Source organism: Gnatocerus cornutus, chromosome 1 (assembly GCF_029298725.1).
Source record: "Gnatocerus cornutus isolate USDA-ARS CGAHR chromosome 1, icGnaCorn1.1, whole genome shotgun sequence".
Classification (NCBI taxonomy): Eukaryota; Metazoa; Arthropoda; class Insecta; order Coleoptera; family Tenebrionidae; genus Gnatocerus; species Gnatocerus cornutus.
This window is the reverse complement of record NC_142233.1, coordinates 13674340-13687070: the sequence shown is the minus strand read 5'-3', so window position 1 is coordinate 13687070 and position 12731 is coordinate 13674340. Positions and strand designations below refer to the sequence as shown.

At 34.7% G+C, this 12731-nt stretch overlaps 1 protein-coding gene across 1 annotated transcript; it reads left to right on the top strand.

Annotated features, from left to right (window-relative positions):
- The first annotated feature begins 7765 nt into the window (after positions 1 to 7765).
- LOC148180430 (carboxylic ester hydrolase-like) lies at positions 7766 to 10903 on the top strand. The gene is made up of 7 exons (XM_088037968.1): positions 7766 to 7804; positions 7890 to 8092; positions 8879 to 9074; positions 9146 to 9446; positions 9494 to 9870; positions 9920 to 10261; positions 10310 to 10903. Exons 1-7 carry the CDS (start codon positions 7766 to 7768, stop codon positions 10856 to 10858), a joined length of 2007 nt encoding a protein of 668 aa, XP_087894094.1. The 3' UTR covers positions 10859 to 10903.
- Positions 10904 to 12731: the final 1828 nt, after the last annotated feature.

Below are 12731 nucleotides of genomic sequence, written 5' to 3'. Positions count from 1 at the left end.
ATTTTTTTCTCAACAATCTAAACATTTTCAGATTTGTTTGATAAAATTTCGTAACTTTACCAATATTTATTCTAAAACAAGAGAATTTAGGGGCGTTACTACTCTTAAGTAGTTTAATAACTGTGCTAAATTGGAAAATTAAAAAAAAGAATGTAAATTTTTGGAAATTTTTACTTTCTTGAAGAACGAAAAAATTTAACTATTTTCTATCAAATTTCGTAACTTAATAAGTTTTGGCGACGTTACTACTTCTACCATTGTATCTACTGTGGCTGATTTTTAAAAAGATAGGACTAGAAACAATATTTAGAAATTCTTTCTTTGAAACCACATAATATCTAAAAAATTTCCTACAAAACTACGTAAATTCGCCAATTTTGAATCTAAAACAGTAAAATTTGACGTGGTTGCAACTTTAAACTAGTTTATCTACTGTGTTAAATTACAAAAAATTGGTTCAAGAAATAGAATTTTTAGGATTTTTTTTCCCAACCATCTAAAAATTTTCAGATTTGTTTGAGAAAATTTCGTAACTTTGCCAATATTTATTGTGAAACAATAGGATTTAGAGGCGTTACTACATTTACGTATTTTAATAACTGTGCTAAATTTTAAAATTTTACTACAAAAAATAAAATTTTTAAAATTATTTTTCTTCGAAATGGATTTTTTTCTCATAGAGTAAAATATTTGGAAATCTAAATTTGAATCGCCACACTATTAATTAACGATCCATGAATTTTTGAGAGTACGATGTATACTAATGATCCTCTATGATCACCTATTCTTTTAATCAGTCCAAAGCTATTAATTATTTAAACTTTAGTTCAATACTAAAAGAAAAGAGAATGCGCACATTTGTTCCAATCGCAGCTATTCATTTCACAAATTGAAAAATAAAATGAATTGTATGTTTGATGAAAAAAAGCTTATGAAAGGTGGTAAGTGGTGTTTATCACAAATCTTTTAATGTTTATTTCAGATGACCCATTGAAGATTCTGCGCTTTGTTTCATCCGATTTTGTCCAATTTAAATGTGTCAAAATTGTTATATGGGTCATTATGCTGTTCCATGTCAGTGCGGCGATTACATCAATTTCTTATATTCTCTTCGTTGAAGAAGATTTCCAAACTAGAGTTGTCTCTTCTGTTTTTATTTTGGGATATCAATATGTACGTAAGAGTAAAAATATTGATTAATTACTAAAAAGTCCTTACAGCCAATTTTGGCCTGTATTACTATTCTATATAAAAATAAATTGGTAAGTCAAATGCAGGAAGAACTTCCGCTGTGGTCGTTAGACAACGCGGGAGCTAAAGTCAAGACACGAATCACACAAGAAGTCAAGTATTTGACTGTTTTTATTTTGACAACATTGTTCATTGGTCTTTGTGGTGGTATCTATTCGGTTTCCAATTTGGAGCACGATTTAGAATTGTTTACTTTTCTTCGAATTATCCGATATTACTGTCTCGACAATTTTCAACTTCTTGCGTTTTTGTATAAATTGGCTTTGGCGACTTTCGGATATGTGTTAAATGTTCATCCACTTCAAGTCATTTATTACAGTCAACAATATCGATATCAACTAATTATGTTCAGAGAGCTGTGTGAGCTTTTGGGAAATTATCCCAAAGATGAAAATGAGAAGAAGTTGTTTTATGACGAGGAATATCAGAAAGGAGTTGAAAGAAAATTAAAATTTTGCATTGTAAGAGGGCAAGAACTTCTTCGGTAAGTACATATTGTGATGACTAGTGGATGTAGGAAAATAATAAATCCATAGGGCATTCACAAAGAAGTGTAATGAAATCTCTATGATGATTGTTGGATTTTCTATTTGTGGATCGTTTTGGGGAATAGACGTCATTTTAATGATTGTATCAGTAAGTGACACCAAGACAGATTTTTTTTATAAGGTACGGCTACCGAAATTTTCAGGGAATTTTCTCTCCAGACTATTATCCTCTAATGTCATTTTTGGCTCTAGGCACCATTTTTAGTTTTACTGGTCTGTTTATTGGAGCACAGTCTGTAGAGACAGAGGTAATAATACTAATAATAATACTTACAATAGGCTACCGGACTGTTTTTTTTTCTTTCAAAAAATAAATCTGTTTAGTCTGAAAACATTAAAAATCAGTGTCCATTTTTTTTGCGTAATTTATTTATACCAAAAAAAAAGTTTAAAAAATGGACAGTTTCAAACACGCGCCTTGGTGACGTAACAACTCTTAAGACGACGCCAATTGGCTACAGGCAATGCCAAGGTCATTGGTGAAAACCATGAAGTTGAGTTTGAATTGAGGTTATGAATGCATAAAATGTGTGTGGAACGTGAATTGTTGTAGTTTTTGTATCTTTCTTACTTTAGTGCTCCAATAATCGAAAAGCGAAAATGGACAGATGACGTTTTGTGCAGATGACTCCTGAGCTGACTTATGAAAACAAAACTTCTGATTGGTTGACGCAAGTGTGCTATAAACCGGAAACCAGTTAGGAATCATAACGATTACTCTATCTCACTCTCACCAATGCAACATTCCGTTGACGTATGCGTTGTCTCAATTCATATGCATAGAAAGGAGTTATGACGTAGTCACTAAAGACTTATTTAAACTAACCTGCGAAGCTGGATTTCAAACGAATATTTAGCTAATAATTCCGACATTTGGAGAGAACAAAAAATCTGTTTGGTAATTGATTCATGCGTATACGTAACTCATAAACATAATAAAATGCATCGATTTTTCTGGTGTCCGGTAGCCTATTACACTCGTTCGTTTTCCTCCATCAGGTCAGGACAAAATAAATTTTTGTACCTACAGTAAACCCTTAACTGACCTGACCTGATAGAGCAAAATTTGTCGACTAGTGTTAATTTTCATATTTTCAGACTGAAAAAATGGCCATAGCAATCAATCAGATTAAATGGTACAATTTTAATAAAAACAACAAAATTTTGTACCATATCATGTCGTTTCATCTGTGTAAAGTACGCAAAATTAGATTTTCCGAGAATATTTCGATTAACTATCAACTTGGTCTCCAGGTACGCTATTTTTAACTTTTTCTTTTAATTATCTTAAAGATGTTTTTACAGATCGCTAAAGGAATGTATTCCGTTTTGATGGTATATAGAAGTTTTAACAAAACGCGTTATCAGTAGATGGTGGCGTGTCAACTATACAGGGTCCTGCAACACTTGTGTCCACCCCCAAAATCGTCTTTAATTTTAAAGTTACAATTTTGAAAATTTGCATACGCTCATTGTTGACAAAGCTCTAGAAACTGACGCAAAAATTTGGTGTTTTTTCATCACAGTTTGGTTTTAGCGATTTTTGAGTTTTTGCAGAAATATTCGCGAATTCAATTTTTTTCAACAAAACTGTGATGCAAATATCTGAGTTTTTATTTTAAATCTAATGCAAATTGTGTTTAAAATTTACGAAAAAAACGTTGTTTTATCAAGTTAGTTTTCAAAATTATGACAGCGCAGCGGCAAACTACGTTTACACCAAAATTTCACAAGTCACTTTATTCACTCTTATAAAGGTTAATTTTGATTAACACGGGCATGTTGCACTTTATGGACACCATAAATCGTTAATTAACATCGACAAAGCGACAATTTCACCAAGTAAAACTTTTGTTGCAAACTAAAGCGAGCCAAAGAATAGATGTCATTAGTGACACAAGATCTTGATAGATGGGTGTAAGCGTAGTTCCCAATTTTGACGTAATGAAATTGGAAACTAACTTGATAAAACAGCATTTTTTTCTCAAATTTTGAAGACAATTTGCATTGAATCTAAAATAACAACTGAGATATTTTTAACACATTTATATTGAAAAAAAAAAATAAATTAGAGGTTGATATCACAAATCCTCACAATTAACTAAAAATTACATTTTTAAGGCGTCGCGACGCCAAAACTATCGGTGATAAAAAACAAATTTTTGTCAACTATGAGCGTATGCTAATTTTCAAAATTGTAACTTTAAAATTAAAGAGGAGTTTAGGGGTGGACACAAGTGTTGCCGGACCCTGTATGACACTGATTGTAAATTTAAATTTTACACTCGCTTTTTACAGGAAATACAACTATAACAACACTACATAACAATTTTTTATTCTGTTCTTTAAATAAAGTTTAGCATAATACTACTTTCCATTTTATGTTTTAAAAAAAATAGGTAATACTTAATTATTTAATCAAATGAATTTAATGAAATTCGATTATAATTGTATAAGGTTTCTCGTCCGAATAACCACTTATAATAACTTGTAGTAGCGCTCTAGCGTGGCCCAAATCCGCGCATATTTCTAAGGAAAAAAAAATCAAAAAATAAAGCATTTCAAATATACCGCCACATTCTTGCCAACCCTGGCACAACTATATCTCTAGGCGGCAGCCATACTTCATTATGTTTTGCAACGTCTCCAATTGGGGCAGATATGTTGGGATGGGAGGGAAGTGATTATTCGGACGAGAAACCTTATACAATTATAATCGAATTTCATTAAATTCATTTGTTTAAATAATTGTATGGCGGTTTCTCGTCCTCTAATCACTTACAATAACTTGTAGATGTTTAAAGCTGCGTTGCGATTTTTCCCTTAGACAATCATCAAAAAATAAAACTATTGAGTGATGTGTCGAAGAATACATGAATACGATTAAAAGGATTGACTAAAAAATTAGTGATGCTACCCTATATTAATTATGCTCCTTCCAAAGGTGGTACCTTGTACAGGTCAATTATAAAACCCTTCGAAGGGCAAGGATTGTTTTACCTAACCAGCGGTCTTTCAAATTACATCTATGGAAATTCCCTGTCTTTTAACAACTAAGTTAGATGTATGTCTTGCAAAATGAGAATATTTCTCAGTATCAATACCAGTTGCAGAGAAAGAGAGTACTCTTGATCCATCTACTGATGTTTTGACTAGTTGCCTTCCTGCGGTTTATCTGGGTACCAAAGAATGAATATTCAATACCTCCATGAATGAAATCTTGTAACGTAGTAAAATGGACGCTACGAGTAAGTTTTCATCTTCTTAAAAAAAAGAGAAGCTGCAACAGGGGTGAATATCCACTTGTGAGCTAGTGTTTAATGCATTTAAAATCTTGATTTTATCCTCTCCATTTTGGTAACAAAAAATTTGCACCCGATGAGCAGTACCCAAAAGTCAGTGTTTACCTCGCTTGTAGGACAAATTAATGAAACAATTTAAGATTTTAAAATTAAAACCAAAAATAAGATATATTGAAGCACTGGAGAAAAGCTGCATCCATACGTCTTCATATTTGAACTTTCCTGTTCTCAACTTACAGATCCTTTAGGTACATATATTATTAAAAGGGGATAATGACAGACAATCTGGTATAACCAAACAAAGCAACGTGCTGATCTGTGACATCGTAACTATTGTTTTGGAAATAAAAACATTTTGTAGGAAAGACAAGCATGACTTCATTCTCCTTCTTCTTTTCACGATAGTCCTACCACCAATTGTGTGTGTTGATCTGTAATCGATACTAAAAAACAAGGTTTACTAATAGCATCAAAACCATGCTTGTAACGGCCAGTTTAAAACGACTATAATATGCCTTCAGCTTGGTCGTTAAGATCTATTTAGGGTAAGAAAAAATTGTCCAAATTACTGTAAATAAATGCATCTATCGCTAAGGAATTTAAATCTCTTAGCCACGAAAAATATGTATCATATTTGTATTTCAAATTGAACACAAACTGATCCAAAAACTTGTACAATCTGATTAAAAATTGTATAATTTGGTTTCCATCGAGATCATTCAACAATCGCGATCAGCGAAAACATTTCGTTAGAAGAAATGTATAAAGCATCCAACCATCTTCCTATGCTCGCAAAATTGAAAAGTTGTGGATTCCCATTCAATTTATGTAAGAGAAGACTGTTGTGTTGTCCTTTCTCAAACTTTGACGAAGCACTTGGTACCTAAATAACTGTCAAAAGTTCAAGATCATTATTGTAAAGGGTTTTTTGTTCATTGCTGAGCCTCAGCGACACTTTTGTTTCTATTTTGGAGTTCCTAACTGTAGAAATTCCACATCAAAAAACCCATTCATATATCTTAGTTTATACCTGCAAACTCCTAGAAACCAAATTCTGTAACCAGCAGTCGGTACGAACAGTTTGGCCACTGCGTCGTCACCCTAGCTGTCAGTAGAAATAAAACACATTGTAAGCAGTCTTTTCTTAATACAATGTACGAAAGAGATCGTACTTTTTAACATAGAACTCCACCAGCCATAGTGCCCGACCTGAGCTGGATGCATCGTACTTTCAATTTCCAATGATTCATTTCGTATCGAATTATATGCCTTTGCAATATTCGAGTGCCACCCTTCAAGATCCTGTGAACTGCTTTAGCAATCAACATATTGGAGTCATATTTTCTAAGGACTGTGCGAAAAATAAGTAAATTCCCCTTGAAAAATTTGCACATAGAGCTAACCATATTTTACAGCTGGATATGCTGATACCAAAAATGCCAACCAATAAGTAAATGTCCCAACGGCACACGTGAAGTGTCGTTGAAAACATCAAATCTTCTTGAAGATTTTAGTTTTCTTGTCGCCAAGTAAAAGAATAAGGGTGTTGATAGTATCAAAAAAGACGACCTAAAAATTTGTCTTGGAAGAGAAGTAGATTACTTTTGTCTCTGCTTATAATGAACCCAAGTTCCTCTAATAGAGTTGTTGTTAGTATCGGATTGGATGAACACTGTGTGGGAGTATCTCCAAGTATCCTACCTGGGTAACATCTAAATAGATGACACAGAGGATGCCTTTGTTTCCTAGCCAAGTTGCAACGAGTTTCATTATTTCAGTAAAAAACCAGTAGAGCTGAGTTCAGCTCAAAATGAACCAGCCAAATACATACGGTATATCCTGAAACCAAAATCTGAAAGATACTTTCGGTGTCCACTATGAACGAAAACAACAAAATAGGTTAATTTTGCCATAAAATTACTTCGCTTCATGGACTTGATTCTGTACGATAGTCCTCCATTTTGAATGAAAAAAATCAACAATGTTTATCAGCTCTCTAGGGTTCAGTATGAACCGATTACTGTCACAGGGCTTTTCTACTAGGAATTAGTAGTTTGGGGTGAGGTTCCATAATCACATTGCCCCCTTGCGAATAAAATCGTCAATGGCCGTGAAAATTCCTATGTGTTTTGTTGGAGAGACTAGTATTTGAAGAACTAGATTGTTATGGTGTTTTAAGAAAGGGAATTTTTAACCCTTAATCCATCGGAGATAACCGAGTCATTGGTAATTTGTTTCCATTTCTGAAGAGTGCTGAAGTGTCCTACAGATGTTGAAGGGTAAGTAAGTAAACTTTGCCGCCGTTCGACAGATAATTTTGACAGTGGTCAATTAGTAAACGACATGAGTCTACATGGTTCAGGGTACTCATGGTTTCCTTCCTTATAATGTAATTGTTGTCACCGTTTTTTCCTGAAAAACGGTTACCTTTTCCAACTGGTTTTGGAAACCTGCAAAAGTCAAATCCTGGCGTAGTTTGTTAGCGGATGACAGCAAAAAGTTGTTGGCAGATGACAGCAGGACGTTCTGAACCAACTTCCGGGGCTTTGAGGACTGAGCAATTTGTTGAAGTGGCTATTTTGGACATAAATGTCTCCCTAAGACCATAGGACCAGCGTTTTTCTGAAGATTGATGCAGTTGGAATTCTTAAAGCTGGGGACGAGATGGGTCCTCTCCAAGAGTGTTCAGGATTTCCGGCCCCAGTAACTCGACAGTTTTATTTCCAGTCTTGAGAAACTGGAGTTAATTGATGCCACTTTAACACTATCCACGAATTTGGGGTGAAAGAGGTTTGCCACGTGGATAGTGCGGGGTTCTGGGGTTTGTACTCTGCAAGAGCTTTACCCGTATGTGACTGGGATCGCCACGCGAACCCCTAAATCCCACGATGAAGAGGTTCTGGATAGCCCCGTTCTTCTAACCTCAATTCCCGGGTTTTCAAGCGCTTTGCAAAATTCCTGCGGGAAACATGCTCGTCCTCTGAGTCGGAGGTGACTCTATGCTGTTTATGTTTGTCCATTTTTGCTTCTAAAGCTACAAAAAAACGAATTAATACCAGAATATGGTGACAAACACACTTGCGGTTTTGGCGCGCAAAACGTAATGAAGTATGGCTGCCGCCTAGAGATATAGTTGTGCCAGGGTTGGCAAGAATGTGGCGGTATATTTGAAATGCTATATTTTTTTTGATTTTTTTTCCTTAGAAATATGCGCGGATTTGGGCCACGCTAGAGCGTTACTACAAGTTATTATAAGTGATTAGAGGACGAGAAACCGCCATACAATAAAAAATGGCGTATAACACTCGTTTATAAGCGCCTTTAAAACACTTACGACATTAAAAGCACTCCGCTGCGTCTTGCGTGTTTTAAAACTTGTATTATAACATGGAGTACTATTTTTCTTCGTTTTCCGATTTTTTTCATATCCATATTGCGTGGATTAAAACATGTAACTTGGTAACCACACGTTAAAAAAACGATCAAAAATAAGAGGTACGTCAAAATGTCAGATCTTTCTTTCATATTCGTATGCTTGTCAAAAATGTAACTTACCTCTTTTATCTAGCTTGACACTATTTAGCAGCTCTGTCTTCAAGTTCAACGTCTAAACTTTAAGACGCTTTATTAAGGAATGCAAGCAAAATATTTAAGGTATTTATTAATTTAGCGTAATTGCTATCTATAAACTTCACTTAAATTGTCGAAGAAATTTGCACACTTCTACATGTTTTTCAAAAATCAAAAACAAGAAAACTTTATGCAATTTTCTTGCAGCATTTCTCTCAGTGCAAACACACCGGTGACGCTACCGCGAACTCTACAGCAAACGCGAAAATTACAAGTTCCCATCGTGGAAGTACAAGAGGGAGTGTTGCAAGGAAAAATATCTAGGAATTTTCGTGGTGGGACATTTTACAGTTTTCTGGGAATACCGTACGGGAAGCCTCCTGTTGGCGACTTGAGATTTAAGGTGAGTTGCCTTTAGGTGCCCTAAAATTAAAAAAGTTGTGAAAGTACCAAATCATTGCTGTGGCTTCTTAGGCACCCCAACCAGCAGAGCCATGGAACGGAATTTTTAACGCCACTAAACAAGGCCCAGAATGCCCATCCCTCCACTTACTCTTCCGCTACTACACCGGAAATGAAGCAAAATGCTTACATTTGAACGTTTTCACTCGCCGGCTACCAGAGAAACATTGCCCATGTCTTAAACCCGTGATGGTTTGGATTCACAGTTGTGCATATTTTTTCGGGTCAAACAAAAACGAACTCTTCGGCCCCGAATACCTCATGTCGGAAGATATCGTGTTGGTAACCATCAACTATCGCCTGGGGGTCTTGGGTAAGTTACTAATGTAAAAAAGACGTAAATTCGTTGTGCCTTTGTAGGATTTCTCTGCCTGGACGATCCGTCTCTGGGAGTTCCGGGTAACGCGGGGCTTAAAGACATGGTACTGGCCTTGCAATGGGTCCAAACAAACATCAAACAGTTTAATGGTGACCCAGACAACGTGACCATCTTCGGCATGAGTTCTGGAGGTTCCTCTGTCCACTACCTATACGTGTCTCCTTTAGCCAAAGGACTTTTTCATAAAGCCATAGCGCAGAGTGGTTGCTCTTTAAACCCTTGGGCTAGGGGATGTTCCAACGGGAGAATCATCGCCGATGCCTTAGGTTTCAACGAGATAGACGAGAAGAAGATTCTAGACCACCTCATGAGAACTCCTGCCAAAAAACTCGTCAAAGCACAACATAAAGCTCCGGATGTAGGTTTCGGTACCACCGCGCAAAAACTCATTTATCGAGAAGTTTTAGGTTTTGAACGCGAATATGATAAGACCATATGCTCCAGTTGTGGAGAAGCCCTCCGACAATCTAGCTTTTCTGACCGAAGACCCTATTGACATTATAGAAGCTGGAACTTTTAATGATGTACCGTTGATAATGGGGTACACCTCCAACGAAGGAATCTTCTTTGAAGGAGTGCGAAGAATACAACCCGAAGCCCAACTAACCAGTGACTTCGAGAATGAGATTCACTTCGACTTGAAACTACCGAAACGATCTGAGAAGTCGAAGGAGGTGGCCAACAAAATACAGAAGTTTTATTTTGGTGACGACAAACCTTCGCTACAGAACTTGGAGGGTACTTATTTGGTACGTCTCTTCTAATTCTACTTTAAACTACCCTAAACCAGTTGTCAGATGAAGAGCGACAACCTCTTCGCGCATGGTATCCACAGATGTGTCAAACACCAAAAGGTCCACAGTACCGCCCCTATATACTTATACAGGATGTCGCTAGAAACTTTCATAAATTTCCACAAAACAATTGCCACAGTAAAGTGCATCCCTCTGCTATTCTTCTTCTTCTATCTTGCTTTCAAGTCGGGGGAAGGTAAAACGAAGAACTTCTTCATGAGAATGTCGAGGTGTCTACCACTTGCGCCCATAAAGGGTGTTTGTCACGGTGACGATCTTGGGTACTTGTTCAAAACGTTTCTTAGTCCACAATTAGAACCATGGACCATTGAAGAGACGTCAGTGAGGAGGTTTGTGAAGCTGTGGACGAATTTTGCCAAGACTGGTAATCCGACTCCTGAAGAGAAAGATGCTTTGTTAAACAATGTGGTGTGGAAACCAGTTGATAATGAAGAGGATCACTATTTAGATTTAGGGGCGGAACTGAAAATGGAGAGTAATCCAGACCATGAGCGCATGGAGTTTTGGGATTCGATTTATGAATATGATTAGTGCGATTGTTGAACTAATTTAAGAATGATACTCTTACTGTAATATAATAATTGTAATAAAATCAGAAATACAAGGTGTTTATAAATGTTTCTAGCATCAAGGGTGGCTAAGAAATGTCAAAAAAAATTGCCGCTCGTTATAAATGTGGGTTTAGATTTTGTAACTGACATTTGTAGTTGACCTCAATCATAGAGTAAAGTAAGTTTTGAGAAGAAAACTGTTCTAGTTGTGGTTTGAAACCCGAAAATCAAAAAGTTGGACACAATCGTAACAGAAGCGTCGTTGACTTGAGTAACATTATAAATAATTTTTAAGATAGTTATATTCACTATGAAAACAAAGCGGCAAAGTAGTGCACGACAGAAATTTCAGAGCCACCCTTGATCCTAGAAACATTTATAAACACCTTGTATGTAGATTTGTTCTTTTATGTGAAGACCCAAACTCGAAGACATACTATATATGTACAGACAGAAAAAAGTAAGAAAAAAAAACTAAAAGAAACTATGATATGAGGGCAGAGAAAATATAAAAATCTAGAGAATTTAAAGTATTAGTTTACGAGGGCGATCAAAATACGAAAAATCAATTTTTTTCTTCGAGTTTTTATAGAAAAAAATGTTTGAATTTGGGATAAGTAAGTCCGGATTGTTGGCGACAAAAGTGTACGAAAAATAATGGCGGAAATCGCATTTTTCTATCAGTCTGTGGTCGGAGAACATGAGGCATCAAAAATTTCTTGCCTGAAATTTCAATCGCTTTTAATTTAGTTATTTGCTAACATAGAAAATATGCGAAAACGGTTTTAAATTCTGCGTGAAATTCTGCGTAAAACGAGCGCAATTAACCTAAAGTTGATTCATAAATAAATTAGATATTGATCGAAATAAGTTTTTATGTGGTCTATTTGGAGTTAACTTATTATCTGTGCTAAACTTTAAAATTTTAGAGCAAAAATAGAATTTTTATTAATTTTTATTTTGACGACAAACGCAAAATTTTCACCATTTTAATTAAGTTCGGCAACTTCATTAAACATTTTTCTATAAATCAAAACAAACCTTTTCAAAACTTTTTACGAATTTCTTTATTTTCGACATTTTTTGTTTCAAAACAATAAAATTTGCAAATTATTGACGTTTAACTACTTTTGACCTATTTATTAAATTCAAAAATGTTTTAGCAAAAAATTGAATTTTTAAATCATTTTACATTGAAACGAACTAAATCTTATCAAAAATTTCTACAAATTTCTATAATCTTCACAGATTTAATCAAAAAAACAAAAAAATCTTAGATTTTACACTTTTGCTTTGATTATCAAGTGTACTTATTTTTAAAATTTTAGAATAAAACCCTGAATTTCTGAAATTTTTGCTATGAAGCGAATCAAGATTTTTCACAATTTTTGTGCCGTTGCAGTTTTTATTCCAAAACAGAGAAATTTGAAGATCTTACTACCTTCGACTTGGTTATAAACTACGGTAAATTTTAAAATTTCTACATATACTTAAGAAACGAATAGATTTTTTAGGAATTTTTATTTATTATTTTATTTAATGAAAATAAAAAATAACGTCACTCTCTGTTAAATTCCGTAACTGTGGTTTTACAATTTATGCTCTATTTATCAGCTGTGCGAAATTTAAAAAAATGCAATTTTTAAAACGTCTCTGAAACAAACCAAAAATCTTTCAAATTTTCTACAATTTTCTGTAATTTTGATAGTATTTACTCTAAAACAGTGACATTTTCAAGTTTAACCACTTTGACTTGATTATAAATTACGAGAAATTCCGAAATTTTAGAATCGAAATGAGAATAAAAAAAAAATTTTTTTAAGACAAACTCAAAATGACTACCATTTTATTTT